The 16679-nt window shown below is 39.5% G+C and overlaps 1 protein-coding gene across 1 annotated transcript in view; it reads left to right on the top strand.

The window, feature by feature from the left end:
* Positions 1 to 16679, top strand: part of CFAP47 (cilia and flagella associated protein 47) — a 306788-nt gene that overhangs the window by 221572 nt on the left and 68537 nt on the right. The window contains exons 58-59 of the mRNA XM_014954045.1: positions 3717 to 3821; positions 8461 to 8617. Of these exons, the coding sequence (XP_014809531.1) occupies positions 3717 to 3821; positions 8461 to 8617 (262 nt within the window). The remainder of the gene's footprint in view (positions 1 to 3716; positions 3822 to 8460; positions 8618 to 16679) is intronic.

Raw genomic sequence — 16679 nt, 5'->3', positions numbered from 1 at the left:
TATACATATCCTGTTAGCAGCTTTGCAATTGTAGCCTAAAACAGCTTTAAATGGAATATACCATCTTGGCTTTCCTTCAAGAATTTGATAAAAGTTTTCAAGGATTTTAATATCTTTTTGCAATGCCTAATTTTATTTTCCCTTCTTGTGAACCTTACGCTATATGGGTTAACTTAGCATCTTTATAAATGCTGCCAAATTCTCTAAAAGTTGGAACAGAAGTGAACTCTCATAAATTCGCTGCAAAATTCCATTTTATTTTTCATTAGCATATTGGGCATTATGAGTTTCTGGGAGAACAGTTATTGGGATGCTGAGTTTTGTGTTTCTTTCCTACCCACAGCCTGCTTTATCTTTAATAGAGAAGGATTCATGTTCAACATTTAACAGCAAAAAATTCCCAATCACCAGTAATGCTATGTTCCCAGACTTTCTTCTTTACCATCTATCTAAATACATGGACAGATTTCATATGTACGTGTACTGTATTTATACACACATATATTTATGATGTAACTTAAATGTACAAAAAAACTCTTTCAAATGGGATTACCTATATTGCCAAAAAGAAACATGTTTTCACTGTTAGGTCTTCAACTTGCTCTTCTGCTGGCTTATAAGTAGCCTAAACATTTTTCATGAAGCTGTCTTCCTTCCTGATTGGCTATGAAACACAATTTTTGTTCAGGAAAAAAAATAACTTAATAAAGAAGGGCTGGCAGTGATGAGTGCAGTCTCAAAGTCTCTGTGTGCAAGCTTTATTAGTTTGTTAATGACTGACAATATTGTTTTGTATGAAGTAGAGAAGAAACTTCTGAATTTAATGAAAAATTTCCATCGTTTGTTGGATTTATAACAGGAACAATGCATGTATAGTTGCTCAGTCTTCAGACTCAGTTTCTGTGTTTGAATAGCTGAAATAGATGAAATAGCTGAAATCTTATGAAGAGCAATAATACCGTTCCCTTTTCACATTAGTGTCTTGAAGGACACTTGTTTATATTAACAAAATGAAAGGCAAGGGATGGGTTAACTTCAGCATATTTTATTGAATGACTGTGGCAAAATGTGCCCTTCTTTAAACATGTTGTTAGCATTATTTCTCAATTCTAGTTTTTAAAACAATTTATTCTTTGGTTTTCAATAGAAAGTAAAGTCTTTTTTTTTTACCCCAGTTCTTTATTTCAAAAGCAATTACTTTCTGGATTCTTAGAAAGTCATAATGTGTGATATAAAAAGCTTTTTTAAAAATCTTTTCTTCTTTCAGAGCAGGCAATCTGCTTTATTATCATAATTCTATGTTGATTATTTAGATTTATTGTGGCAGTGCATTTTCTGTGTAATAATATGTCAAGTAATGCTTATTGAAAGTGGAATTCCAGTCTGTTTTCATCTCTATGGGAGAGTTATTATTCCAAAAAATGTAGATTCTCAGTGACATTAATAAAAAATATTAAATTGTAATTTTACTTTAATCATGTATTCTTATGCTGTGTCAACCTGTCTTCTTTACCTTGCTTTTCATTTTGTTCAAAAGTATTTGGGAGGGGGTAATCATTTCTCCATTTGTAAGTCTTCATTTGATAAATGGGGCTGGCTGGTTTGGACAAAGTAGGCAGCAACTTCATTGCAAATGGAAGTAAAAATCTCAAAAAAAGGTCTCAATACTGAGCGTGCTCAGGAACTTACTGAGAAATGAGCTGTTCAGGCTTCTTCTACATGATGAACAGCTAAATGAACTCTGGGCAGTGGGGCAGATGGGGATGGAGGTGGTTTGTGGGAGGTGACTCTCCCTCAGGTCTGTTATTCTGGGTAATACAGAAGCCTTGCAGAAGTGACAAACGTGGGACGGTGGCGGTTGACTGCTGGTGGCAAATGTGCTTTCAAGATATCACCCACCTACAGGACGTATGAAATTGTTACATGTGGGTGGCACCGCAGTATGGTGCTGCCCTTATAGGAGGTGGAGCTGAGTGGGAGTGGGCCCAGAGCAGTAAGCCGCATGCTCTGTGTGCGAGACCCACATATTTACTCTTCCAGAAGTGTTTTTTGTCATGCAGTACAAACTGTAAAATTAAATTGGTAAGGCTTTAAAAAAGTACAATACCACCCACTAATAGACAAGACAGTTAATGTCTTCAAACCAATAAACTGTTATGGCAATATTCTGATAAATTATTTTAAAACTTATTCCCCAAAAGAAAAAAATAACATTTCAAATTTTGTGCATGAGTTGACTACATATGAACTCTGTCCTCTCTTCTGCTCAACCTAGCTCCCTTGGCCGTCAGTGCGACTATCCATTGTTCAAGATAGAACATCATGCCAGTCTGTAAATGTGTGGGTACCCTATAGACATACCCAGAAGATGACTGTCAGGACCAGGATGTCTGTGGCCCCTGCCCAGGTCCAGCTCTGAGATGGCAGCTAAAGCCATGGGACCGCAAGGAAAAGCAACATATGCCTCATCAGGGGCCTCTGTCTTGGGCTGGGAGTGGACACTTCCGACTCTGCTGCACCCTCTGGGTCTTCCACTTTGACCTCAGTGCTGTGGCCATGGCCAGTAGTCCCGGTGCTGCAGTGGGGCTCCATCCCTGACCCTGCCATGGCGCTGCTTGCTGTTTCCGGGTGGTGGTAGGACAGGGCTACTGGTGGAGGTACCTGCCTTGCTGTGCCATAAGCTCAAGCCTTCCTCAGAGCACAGGCAGTCGAACTCCTGCGGTGGGAAGAGGTTGCAGGGCTTGTTAGTGCAGTCAGGCATCTTGCAACGATTAAATGCAGTAAACAGAAATTAACTTTTTAATAACTCCTATTCACTGTCTGCCAGTGTCCCATGCTTCCAGGGCTGACATTTCCTTTACAAATGGGCTTGTCAGTGCCAGCTGTCGTAGGGTATTGTCTTGACCTTTATTAGTTGTAAATTATATTCATTTTATAAAATACAGCTTGAATGTCCATAATTCCAATCAATAACTTTTTTATATCTTCTTACATGCATACATTATTTAAACATGTATGATATTAAAAGCCTGGTAATTTTTTTTAATTAAAAAAGTAGACATGGTAATTGTGTATTCAATGGTGCTAGCTGATCATTCTCCCAATGCATTGGCATGTTTATTATTCATCATTCTATTCTTTCACTGCTTATCTAGTTCTTAAAAAAAATTTATGACCCCATTGTAGTCAGCTACTTTGCTTTTCCCTACGCAATTGAGACCAAAGTAGTATGTTTCAGACTAAGAGAAAACTAGCAACATCTTTTACAATATTAGTTTAGGTAAAGGTAAGTGGAAAAGAGACAAAGGATTAATTTATTAAAACCTACCATGTATTTCCCTTATAAGCCAGTTCATGTCTTTGGAGGTCAATGTGATAACCTTTTCATGTCATCAATATGATCAAACACCTAAGTCATGTTTGAATGGTATTTGTGAGAGCTGCTGTCCATGTCCTTGGAGAGATCTGTAACAGCAGCTCTGTAGTTTCTGGGGAATGAACGTGCAGTGACTGCCACTAGGATTGTTTACTGCAATTACAATTACTTGCTGCCTTAGCAGCCTGTGCTTGCTGAGAGGAGAGAATGCATCTGGTGGAACACATTAATCACATAAACATTAACACTGTCGATACAAAGCACAAAACAGAAACAGACTCAAAAAAATTGATTATTTTCCCCCCTCTCTTTCCTTTGCTTCTTTCTTGTATTTGTACAGGTGATTGTCACTCCTCATTCCACCACTGAAGTGCCCGTGCAATTCTGTCCAACTGCCCTTGGAAGAGGCAATCACAAAGCATCAATAACCTTCAAATGCTCACAGGTATGATATTATGTTTGCTGCCCACAACTTGGAATTCAGATTAGGTAACATTTTTAATAGTCACGTAAGTAAGGGTTTCGGTCTGTAGGTCAAGTTGAAATTTAATGGCTGGCTGGCTGGATAATGAAAGAGCAAATGCGAAGATGTTCAATAGTTACGATTTTTTTTTTAACCTTAGTTTTACACATAAATTATTCTATTTACAGTATTAAAATGTGGCATAATAGCCTAGGAGCTAGAATAAGTAATGAATAGTTCTAGCTTTCTTGTAATTCTGCTCTTTTTAACACCAGAAGACCAGTACTTCTTAGCATTTTCACCACTGAAATTAAATTTCTTGATGGTTTTCCCAACCCCAAACAAAATTAAATTGTTTTATTTTTTTATCTGATCTGAATTTGGAAGGTTACACACACTTGAAAAAGTGAATTCTTCCTTTCGGTTTGTTTGAAAATGGTTTTTACTTTGAACATCTTAGAATTGTTGACATTTTTTTCTCTGCGAATTTTACAAATTTTAAATGAGAAGCAAGTAAATAAAGAAACATGAGTTGTCAAGATGACATGCTAGCTGATTAAAAGTTACAACTGGAAACAAAAACTGATAAAATTATCTAAGTGATAATATTTCATCACATGAGCTGTGGTTGAATGAAGCATTTGTTTTCTGTGCGATTTCCTCTCTGTATTCTTTTTGGACTTTCAAATATCCTAATAGACTGCTGGCCCATGAAATTCTCCAGTTAAGTCCTACCAGGAGTTTTCAGTAGCATTTTAAGTAATACTGCAAATGCAAATATTCTATTATATAAAGAAAACATATAGTGAAGGAAGTGATGTGGCAATTTTTTTCCTGATAAAGTGTATTGAATAGACAGGTTATTTGTAGGTGTTGTTAGCACGGTATTTATTTTCAGGATCTTTCTTCTTAAATATTTATTAAGGATAAAACCAAGGAGACAGCAATTCTCATATGAAAAGTATATATACAAGGCCAGGTCAAGAGGACTGAATGTCCTAATGGTACACAGGAATCTTATTTGTACTTTAAAAAATAAAATAAATGAATTCTTCACCAAATACAGAAGCAATAAAACAGTATAACAATTCATGTAAAATTTTCAGGAACAAATTGAGCCCTGCCAGCTGAATCTTGTCATCCAGTGCATCTCCTTTCAAGTAATGGCAAATCTCCAGGTTTTTATCTGTGGCGAACTTTAGTCACTATCCCATCCTTCTATCTGCTTTTTCCAGACCCCTTCAACCATTTCATATATTGGTATAACCTTTGTAATTTCTCAGTGCTCCTTTTATGCCTGAATCTTTTGAATTTTGTATACTTTCATTCATTTTCACTGCTGCAATCCTTACTAAATTAATCCCAGACTATTTTAGTTTGCTGATTGTTATAGCTGGAAGTGTATATTTGCACACGTAAAACTGCCCGTTTTAATGAAGACTTGAAGAATATTTCTCATCAGTGATGGATGCCTCAAACAACTTTTAATGTACACCGCTCCCGATATTGATTTCCCTGCCTTGATTTCTCTGATTATATATATCTGAATGAACACTTAAGGCATCTGACAGCTGAATAACTGACTAATCAAAATTCAGTTAATGGCAGTACTTACAGGATACGCCTTAACTATTTCTGACTGTGCTTCTTTGCTGAGCAGAGAGAAACTGCTTTGTGCTATTACCTGCTTCATTTGTTTCTGGTTTGAAACTGTATGAAGAGCTCTTCACAAACTGAATCTGAGTTTAGTTCCAATCATTGTGAAAGTCTGAAACTAAGTTAGTTGAGACAGCACAACTGAAAGGTCAGCCTGAACATAAACCACACCCATAGTTCTAACATATCCGTATTATCCTATTCTTTTACCACGTTGCTAGCATCCAGGTGTAATGTGAAGCATCTAACACTAATAAGTAATATTAGAGAGAAACTGAGCCAAATATTAGATCCTATCTTCTATTACTTGCCTTAGGATTCTCTTTTCTTCTAATGTTTTTTCCTATTGATTTCTTGCACTGAGCATATGTGATCTTGAGCTCCATCACAAGGTGGGTGTCACGGAAGCGTAAGACCAACTATAGATGTTCCAAAAAGCAGTTTTAATGGTGTCACAAAGTAGAATGGTAACATTTAACAGAGATCTTATATTACAAACACTTCAGCAGACATAACTTTTACTGGTTCAAGATGTCAGTTGGGAACTAATGCTACATGGTATATACCAAATCTAAGCGTAGAATAATGATTCAAAATGCGTTCACCTAAAAGGTGAAGACAATCACCAGGGAAGTTACTTTGGGTGATGTCTCGACCCAAAGGGAGGGCTTCCGATCACAGACCCGCTGCTCTGAGGAGAACCACTCCAAGGGGGTCTCTGGTGGGGCCCCCATTTTATAGCCTGGTTGGATCTGAACTGTGGTCATCTACTGGTCATGGTCATGTAGCTTTCATAGGTCAAGAAGTCTTCTAGGTAGGCTCATTGACTAGAGGTGGTCTCTAGGGCTTGATTATCTGGGGTATGTGGCTGGGGTTTGTTTGCACAGGTGACCAGTACATCATGAGCTTCCTGCCAAATGAACCACCATGCCCCTGTACCACACCGTTAAACCCAAGGCAGTAGGAGGGGGGGAATGATCCTTCCACAGTGGGTCAGAGAGGAACAGTAACTGCAGGTGAGGCAAGACAAGCCTGTCCTATAATCTGTATAATTTTTTGGTTGTCTTGTTTTATCTTCCAGACTGACTGCTAATTTTTTTTGTCTCCTTCTTTAGCTACTCAATTTGACAAAGTTTCAGTGTGTTGTTTTAAAGGTGCTCAGCACTTGAAGCAATGGGGTTCAAAGTGGCTCTGCTTGTTAAGCACAAAAAAAATCAGTGAAAGCTACAGTCTTTACGGTTTGTAGACCATGACCCTGAGCCCTCAAGCAATGAAGCTCAAACTTGATCTTTACAGCTCACCTACACAAAATTGGAACATGTGCACCCTTTCCACCCCTGCACTGTACCTTAATGTAAAATTACTTGCTATGAACGAGGTTGTTCACATGAATTTACAGTTGGCCTGGGAAGCATTGTTAGACTAATATTTCCTCATAACTTATGTATTAATAGTTTTGTAAAAAAATGTCTTTTGTTACTGTGTTTGAAAGCAAGCACAAAGTATCAATAGCAAGCCAGCACAGACCACTAATAGCTTGACACATCCAGCTTTCTGAAAACATGGGCTTCTGGCATGCTCATGCCTGTGTTTCAGTCCTTCAAAATAAGCCTGCAAAGTGTGCTTAGCCTTTTTGTTTACATTTAACTTCTTGAGGCTGATGTGGTAATAAGCCTCAGATTTTAGTCTGTATTGTTATTATTTAAAGGCAGGAACATGAATGTACAAATTAAACATTTTCCTTGAAATAATGGTAGTATCTTTATAATTACCATTCACATTTGCTGCTCATTCACCTTTAAATGTTCCATAAAGAGTAGCATTATTAACTTCACTCTTTATAACCTTACAATAGTAAATGTGGGGCAGGCAACTCTTTACTGTCATGCTGATAAAAAATGATCAAAATTAACATGTCAATTTAATTCTATTTTCCTTTTTTCTGCTCAGTGGTGATACTCTATATTGACAAATTATTTTCAATATTCTTGATTCTATTGTGTATAGTGGTTAATATTCTCTATTAACCAGTTCGAGAAGGACAGGGAATTGCTGGAGAGGGTACAGCAAAGGGCTACAAAGATGATTAGGGGACTAGAACATCTCTCTTATAAGGAAGGGCTGAGGGACTTGGGTCTTTTTAGTGTGGATAAGAGAAGACTGAGGGGGAATCTGATCCATGGGTGGGTGTCAGGAGGATGGGGCCAGTCTTTTTTCAGTGGTGCCCTATGACAGGACAAGAAGTAACAGGCACAAACTTGAACATAGAATGTTCCATCTAAACACAAGGAGGAACTTAGTTACTTTGAGGGTGACAGAGCACTGGAACAGGCTGCCCAGAGAGGTGGTGGAGTGTCTCTGGAGACATTTAAAATCCACCTGGACATGTTCCTGTGCAACCTGCTCTACATAGACCTGCTCTAGCAGGCAGGTAGGACTAGATGATCTCCAGAGGTCCCTTCCAACCCCATATCATTCTGTGATTCTGTGATCTTTGGAATAACATTTTTAGCTTTTTGTATCATTCTACTGCTGTCCTGTCAAAGAATGATTTTCCTTCTTCCTTTGTCTTCTGAAGAGAAGTTCTCACTTCATTTGCTTTCAGGTTCTAATATATTATGTGCTTTGAATTTGCCCTTTTGCAACCACCTACATCTTTCCATTCACTACACTGGAAGCTCTGAGTAGCTATATGGAAGTTAAATACTCTGTGCTTAGAGTAGCACAGGATTTCAATGCGAAGAGGAGATGTGAACATTTCCCAGACTGGAACTGTTGATTTTCAGATATCAATACTTAGAGTAATATAACAGCTTGAGAGAAGAAGAAAGAAAGAATTAAACAGCAGTTCACTTATAGCAGAAAAGACACATAGAACACTAGAAGAAAGAAGTAGGCAAAATGCCTTAGAATGTACAGATCTGATTCATCAAATAATAAATAATGACTCATGTTTTGTCTACAGCTTAAAGAGTGGATATTTTACCTTTCGGGGTCTGGTCTTCCTCCTCAGCTGATGGAACCAACCAGCATAAGTGCACGTATTGGCCAGCGTTCTGCTGTCATCATATCCTTCAAAAATCCAACTTCTGAAAACGTGGTGGTAGATGTCATGCTGACAGGTACAGGGTTTGGATTTTTTTGGGGTGGAGGGAGAAACTTAAGCTCGTTGGGTTGCATTAATAGTGTGATTGGGATGAGATTACATTTGCCTCATTCCATTTCCTGGCAACAGAGATGCTGTGTATCATTCACATCTACCCTGAAAAGCTCTGTGGAATGTGCTGTGGGAGCTGAGAAATAATGCAACTGTTCATGTCTTAAGTAGACCTCTTAAGTCGTACAGCCTCATGTATACATGCAGCTGGTTGTTGGCTATGGACTGCGCTATAGCGTGCAGGCAATGGCAGACTCCTGGGGTGTGTTTTGGGAGCTGAATGTCTGAGCTGAATAGCTCATGTTTTGGTTTTGTTCCTCGGTTATTTTCCAAAATATTTTATGATATTTTTTCTGATTCTAGATAACTAACGGATCTAGTAAGGGCAAAACATTTGAACTTTTTTTCTGATTGACCTTCCAGATAAGTATGTTTCAGCAATGTTTTCAATATTCAATTCAATATTCAATATTTTCAAGATTCAGAATTATCCAAGACTGCCAAGACACTGTCCATACTGAGATTTCACAAATGCACTAGAACTCATGTTTGAAGTCCCAAATTCTCATTGATGACTGGAATTTATTCAGTGAAAGAGTGAATTTCACTCTTGAGTCAAGCAAAGAACTTTAGGAGGTTCTCTGAATCTTCACCTAGTCCAACATAACATGTAGCATCAGAAACAGGTGCCAAAGCATTTCCTGGCATCCATGTATAACAAAAACTGAAGATAAACCTTCCAATGGCTTCTGACAGAGACCTCCTGGATGGGGAAATGTAAGAGAATAGCGAAATCAAACCTCTACAAAGGTAAGTTTTAAGTGAGGTTTTCACACTCATGCTATGGTTTGGGGTTTGTGGTACACAGAATAAGTGAAGAAACGTGATTTTTGAAAAATAGAGATTTTTTTTTTATTTGTTGTATTGAACTCATGCTTTTTAATTACACCTTCTGAGATATGAATTAGAAATACATCTTAGGCTGCATATACAGTTAATATATGGGAGATTTTGGAGGTTCTTTTACTTAAATGGTGACTGGTAAGAGCATTTTAGTCTCATGACTGAATGCTCTATATTTTTGTTGGCCAAGTTTTTTTGGCAGACTTTAGTGCAGTTTCCCATGTTTAACTACTAAAATATTTTCATTCACGACTGTCATGAAACAGAGTTCCATTCGGAAACGATCAGACCACTTCTGAGTTTCTGTTGGTGTTCTCTTCTGGACAACAGTGAAGGAAGTGACAGCGTGAAGCCGCTGTTTACAGGCTAAGTAGATCATAGCCAGAATCTCAGGGACTGTGCCAGAGTTTATCTGCTAAGCAGGGGACCTGGCAAAGAGGGGAACAGAGTCATGTCCAGCTTCCTAATCATCTGGCATCTAGGCACCCTAAAGTGCCAAGGAGCATTGCAGACCGGGTCTGCACACAGTAACAGGGCAGTTATTGCAGCAGTTGGCACTCAGTGCGCATACGGAAGTCTCGAAAGTGCTGCTTATAGTAAAACCGGATGAGTAAATGTTGACAACACACCACGGGAGCTGCTCTCAGTCCTCAGATGGGGCTATCACTACCTCTGTAATCCAAATGGAAATCCTGAGGGTGGATCCTGCAACCCTGGTCTGAGGCAAGTCAGGAGTTCTTGAAGTTTCTCCCTGGCACTGCGCCTTGAACGTCAATGACCTCACCAGTTGGATGTGTGCTCTGGTAGCCTTCCTGCAGTGCTAGACGCAGGAGATTTATTGCATCAAGGTTAACGAACAAGAGGTTGACTGGATCTTTGCAGAGACCCTGCAGAAACAAGAGACAAACCCTTCAAGGCTGAGAAGTTTGGTATGCCCAAAGGAAGACAGAAGCATCAAGACGACAGAGTCCTAGCAATGGGGAAGGTTTCATTTCCATCTGCAACTGTTCCTTTAAAGAGTAGGTTCAGAGAAGAAGGGGAAAAATGTTCCTTTGAAGGGGAAGAGTCTGGGCTAAGCATCTCGTCTTCAGATTACAACCAGTACTATTAAACAGGAAGCAATGAGTGCTTGTGGTTGAAGTTTTCTTCCTCCGTGGGGGACAAAGGCTGCCAATTTCCATCACAACATATCATCTCAGGAAGTTTGCTGCTTTCCTAGAGTTCAAATGTGACATGCTGCAGGAAAGATTTCCAAAGCTTCTCTGACCTTGCAGTTACTGTACCTTGCTGTTCATTCCTATAGCAAATACATGGATCTAGACTCCCTGTACGGCCAAGGAAACATTGAACTAGAGGAGGAGACTGAAGGAGAAAAGAAGGTTCTGTGGGCATTCCTTCCTCAAGTATTTGTGAATACATTTGCACAGAGCTCTCGCAGTAAACAGGAAAAATAGCAATTCCAGGCCAGTTGCAAGGCTGCAATGTGATCACAGTAATGAGACAGTCAGTGACAGTGTCCACAATGGAGCATGGTTGTGGATGGGTGCAGGCTGTTTAGAAAGAATAGAAAAGACAAATTTGGTCCCTTGTAAAGCTTAGGTTGCCATGACCATGAGATGATTCTGCTTATTCAAGTCTCTGTACACTAAAGTACAGAAAGGTACTCGGAGCTGGATGAGTTTTGCAGCAAATTTATTGACAGCTCAGGATTGAATCATCTGATTACTGAGGAAGACTAAGAATTTCAGCAGAAGACCCACTTAGCAGTGCAGGTACCTTCTCATCCAAAAAGGAAGCATACGGTGCTGTGGATCCAGTGCAACATATGCAGGCTAAAGAAACACATCTTATATGTGACACTAAGAATTTATTAACAGACTAATCTAAGTCTTATCATAATAAAAAATTGCAAGATATTATAAGTCCAACTAAAATGATACTAGCTGTCAGGGAGCAGCAAGAACAGGCTGCTCCACAAAACTAAGTAAGACAGAAGCCAAAGGACATCAAGACTGGCAGACACCTTTCAAACAAGGGCTGCAATCCCATGGTATCTAGACAAGAAGAACATAGCAGGTCTGATGGCAGCAACCAATACCAGCCAATAGTCTAGTCACAGACAAGTCCAAATTGAGAAAATGAGTCCGTGATCAAGCCAGGAAATCAAGTAGGCTAAGCTTGGCAAGGTATGCGGCCAGAGACAGCATACCTAGGACATATACCTTGGGCAAGGACCAACAGCAGGAGCCTGAGTTTAAATGCAACTCAAGCCAGTGGGTGGAGGCCCCAGAAGCTACTCATTCACAAGTTAGCTGTTTTCACAGAATTCTGATATCAGATTATACAGCTGCACTCTATCAGGGCAGTTCATGAATACAGGTAGCTACAGCCTTGCGTGTGGAGGTTACAGAGAATTTCAGGGGAGGGTGCTTATTGGCTGGACAGATAAATTAACATACTTTACTGAATGCAGGGCCCTGATTACTAATACTTTTAGTCCAAATTATTCAATTAATACTAATTGCTGCTAACTGATGTACATAAATCTCATATTTTCCTGGTATTTCTTCACAGTAAATTATAAAAGATGGTCTTCAACATCCTATGTTCTTCACTGAGAAGAAAATGTTGATACAATGCCATTTTTTTCCTTCTCAGTCTTGGATCTGCTTGGTGTTATTTTTGTGTTTCCAAACGGATCTGTTGCTGCACTTGTTTTCTTACAGGTCCCCAGGTTTAGTTCCACAGTGACCCCTTCATTTTTTTAGATCTTTACCATGTATTGTATGATTTCTTTAGCGTAATACCACAAAATTATACATCACTAAACTGAAGCTGAGAAACAAATAAGGCAACAGTTGGTACTTGTGTGCTGTTACAGCTAAAATAGCTCAAGTCCAGACAAGGTGTGACAATTCCCTGATGCTTTGCACTGTTAATATAAAGCCCCGTGACCTGTTACTAGCAGTAGCAATAACGTACCCCCTGTACTACACCTAGATGAGGTGGAAGGGAGGTAACAAAAGGCAAATAAAAAAGTACCATAATCATACTTAGCATAAAAATCAGGAGGCCAAAGCCCATGAGGTGTGAAGATTAACAGGGAAACTATAGGCTCACAAGAAAAGGTTCTAAAGGTATGCTAGTTGCATAAGGAAGCTTAGGGAAAATGCATATAGGTCCATTGATGAGTGGGAGAGGGGGGAATCAACTAGTTACAGACAATGAAGAAAAGGCTGAAGTGCTCAATGCTTTTTATTTTGTTTTCTTGCCTTGGTCTTTGCAAGCAAAACTTGCTTCCAAGGCAGCATGTACTGACTTGGTTTGAAAGGGAGAAGGGCAGCTCATAGCGGAGCAACAGGCTGTGGACTTCTTAAGAGCACCTTGTTGCATTCAGATCCACAAGTCCAGATGAAATTCATGGAGTGATGAAAGAGTTGGCTAATTTGATTGTGAGGCTGTGGTTCTCTATGAAATGCACCCTCATCAGGAGATGTTTCTGTTGACTGGTACAAGGCTATGTTATTTTCTTTTTTAAAATAGAAGACTGAGGGAGTGGCAGGCTGATCAGCCTCACCTCAGACCCTGGTAAGATCATTGGACAAATCCTTTTGCAGTCTGTGTAGCCCATGTGTAGCACATCCTCTTGCAGTCCATTTCCAAGCACATGAAGGTCAAGAAGATAATCAGGAGCAGTCAAATGGATTTGTTAAGTGCAAATCATGATCGACTAATGTGATTGCCTTCTATATGGAAATGAGTGATTATGCAAATGAGGTAGGAGCAGTGGATGTAATATACCATGATTTAGTAAGACTTTTGTCACTGTGTCCCATAGCATTCTTGTTTGGAAGCTAAGGAACTGTAGGCTTGATGAACAGACTGATGAGTGAGTTGAAAACTTGGCTGAATTATTGGTCTCAAATGATAGTGATCAACATCTTGACAGTCAACTGCTGGCTGGTAATGAGTGTAGTACCTCAGAGGTCAGCACTGGGGCCCATATTATTCAAGAACTTTATTAACTACATGGATGATGACAGAGAGTGCAATGTAAATTAGAGGAAGCAGCTGACATGATAAACGATAGAGCTTCAGTCCAGAGGTACCTTGATAAATTGTTGGTATACCTCTTTCTTGAATTGTTTTTGTTCATCAACTCATTATTCCTGGAGCAGCTGAAGATACAGGAAATTTTTACATTGTTAGTGATGTAATTTTCCTTCTAAAACTGTAAACGTTTGTATTTTCCCCTTTCATTCTGACTACCCTTTGTGCTTATCTCAGACACTTACAGAAGCACTGTGAATTACTCGCTGTACAATGTATCCTATTTGATCAGGAAGTAACTGATTATATAGTCTCTTGAAGTGTAGGTGTGTATTATGTGTGTGGTATGAAGGTTCTCATTGCACCACATAGAGTGCAGCATGTTTTATTCTAGTGTAAAGTGCAAGCTGGTATTCTGATTTGTACAACAAGATCAATTATGAGAAGTGAACCATTTCACTTGTTGAGCATAAAACTAGTGGGCATTGGAACAGGCTGCCCAGGGAGGTGGTTGAGTCACCATCCCTGGCTGTGTTTAAGGGCCGTTTAGATGCAGTGCTAAGGGACATGGTGTAGGGGAGGACTTTGTAGAGTAGGGTAGATGGTTGGACTCGATGATCCCAAGGGTCTCTTCCAACCTAGACGATTCTATGATTCTATGATTCTAGTGCTGGATAGCACAGCTTAGTACTCTAATACCGCTAAGTATTACCTGTAAAAAAACCTAATCTAATGTGCTATCTGCAAAATAATGGAAAAAAACAATCAATCTTATCCACAATGCAATATAATCAGAAATTATTCATAGAGCTTAAATATGGTATTAAAACCTAGTGAATTGTGATGTTCTGAGAAACTTTAGCAGAACCAGCACTAACTATTTTAGTGAAAACGTAGTCCTCTTTCTAACTATAAAGCATTAGCTTGTCCCAGGGAGATTTTCAGTAATAGAGACAGTGCAGAGGCAACTGACTTAGACAGTGAAAGACTGATGTTGGTTTTTATGCACGTCAGTGGACCTGACATGATGATGATCTAATGTTTCTGTTACCTGTGGAATTACGAAAAGTTTTCTTAGGAAAAAAAATTGTACCATGACCTTTATGGAAGTAAAACCATAATTGTCATTTAAAAGCTATCTTGAATTTGTTAATCAGCTAAATATTTAATGTTAATTTTCTAATTCAGTTGCTGCCAGTGACCTGTAAATAATGTTTTTTGGTTTTAATCGCAGTAAGATAAAGGAGGTATGCATTCAAGCTGTCTTTAGACGTGGTTGTCTATGCTGTTTTGCTCTCTAGGAATTTTTACTGTAATTCCTATTTCCTGCTTTCCAGAGGAAGAGAAATCTAGTCTTATAAGCAAAGTCATGGATGCACAATTTCAGCATAGTATTTCTGGCCCTTACATATCCTAGGAAATAATTTCCATAATGGCCCATATATTTACAGAATCACAGAATCACCATGGTTGGAAGGGACCTCTGAGATCATCAAGTCCAAACTTAAAAACAAACAAACAAACAAAACAAAACACCAACAAGAAAACAAAAAATACAACACCCCACCACATCACACCCACCCACAAACCAATAATCTTGGGCACTAGAGCATGCCCTGAAGAGCCATATCTACATGTTTTTTAAATACCCCCGGGGATGGTGACTCCACCACCTCCCTGGGCTGTTCCAGTGCCTGACCACCCTCTCAGTAAAGTAGTTCTTCCTGATATCTAATCTAAACCTCCCCTGCCACAACTTCAGACCATTTCCTCTGGTCCTGTCATTATTCCCTTGGGAGAAGAGGCCAACACCCACCTCTCTACAACCTCCTTTCAAGTAGTTGTAGAGGGCAATGACATCCCCCCTCAGCCTTCTCTTCTCCAAACTAAACATTTCCAGTTCCCTCAGCCTCTCCTCGTATGACTTGTTCTCTAGACCCCTCACCAGCTTGGTGGCTCTCCTCTGGACATGCTCCAGCACTTAAATGTCCTTCCTGTAGTGAGGGGCCCAAAACTGAACACAGTACTCGAGGTGAGGCCTCACAGTGCTGAGTACAGAGGCACGATGACTTCCCTACTCCTGCTGGCCACGCTATTCCTGATACAGGCCAGGATGCCTTTGGCCTTCTTGGACACCTGGGCACACTGCTGGCTCATGTTAATCTGGCTGTCCACCAACACTCTTAGGTCTTTTTCTGCTGGGCAGCTTTCCAGCCACTCTTCCCCAAGTTCATAGGGTTGCCTGGGGTTGTTGTGACCGAAATGCAGGACCTGGCACTTGGCCTTATTAAACCCATTGGCCTTGGCCCATTGATCCAGTCTGTCCAGATCCCTCTGTAGAGCCTTCTGACCCTCAAGCAGATCAACATTCCCACCTAGTTTGGTGTCATCTGCGAACTTACTGACCGTGCACTCAATCCCGTCATCTAGATATCAATAAAGATATTAAACAAGACTGACCCCAAAACTGAGCCCTGAGAGACACCACTGGTCACTGGCTGCCAACCGGATTTTACCCCATTAATCACAACTCACTGGGCACGGCCATCCAGCCAGTTTATTTTTTCTCTGTTTATTTTGTTTGTATCAGTTTGTTAATGAGATGTCCAAAACTGAAAATCATTTCAAGACCATTTACAGTCCTAAGCTAGAAGACCAGATTTCTTACCCATGTTGTGATGATCTACACTTTATTTTCATGCGTTTTTACAAGAGGAGCCTATTTTTGTCCCAGGATCTCTTGTAGCAGTGCAATAACACACTTGGGAAAGCGCAAGTTAATTAGGAATGACAGTAATATTACTTCGATATAACAATAGTAACCTTCCATCTGAATTAGTTAAACATAAACATTTTTGTCTGAAATGGAAAATAGTCTTAATTTGTTTCTTAAAGAGTGACAGCCTAGTCATCTGTAAAATCTGTTTTTTCCCGAAAAATGTTAATCCAATGAGTAGAAATGAAACCACCAGGAGGTAACACGAATTCACAGACATGTTTGAATCCAACTTTGAGAACAGCATTTAAAACTCTAGGTTTAATAATATAAAACCTGAGCTACTACCATTTTGAAA

The sequence above is a fragment of the Calidris pugnax genome, unplaced genomic scaffold (genome assembly GCF_001431845.1).
Source record: "Calidris pugnax isolate Ruff unplaced genomic scaffold, ASM143184v1 scaffold246, whole genome shotgun sequence".
In the NCBI taxonomy this organism is placed as follows: domain Eukaryota; kingdom Metazoa; phylum Chordata; class Aves; order Charadriiformes; family Scolopacidae; genus Calidris; species Calidris pugnax.
The sequence above is the reverse complement of the archived record's forward strand: the minus strand, read 5'-3'. Positions and strand labels throughout refer to the sequence as shown.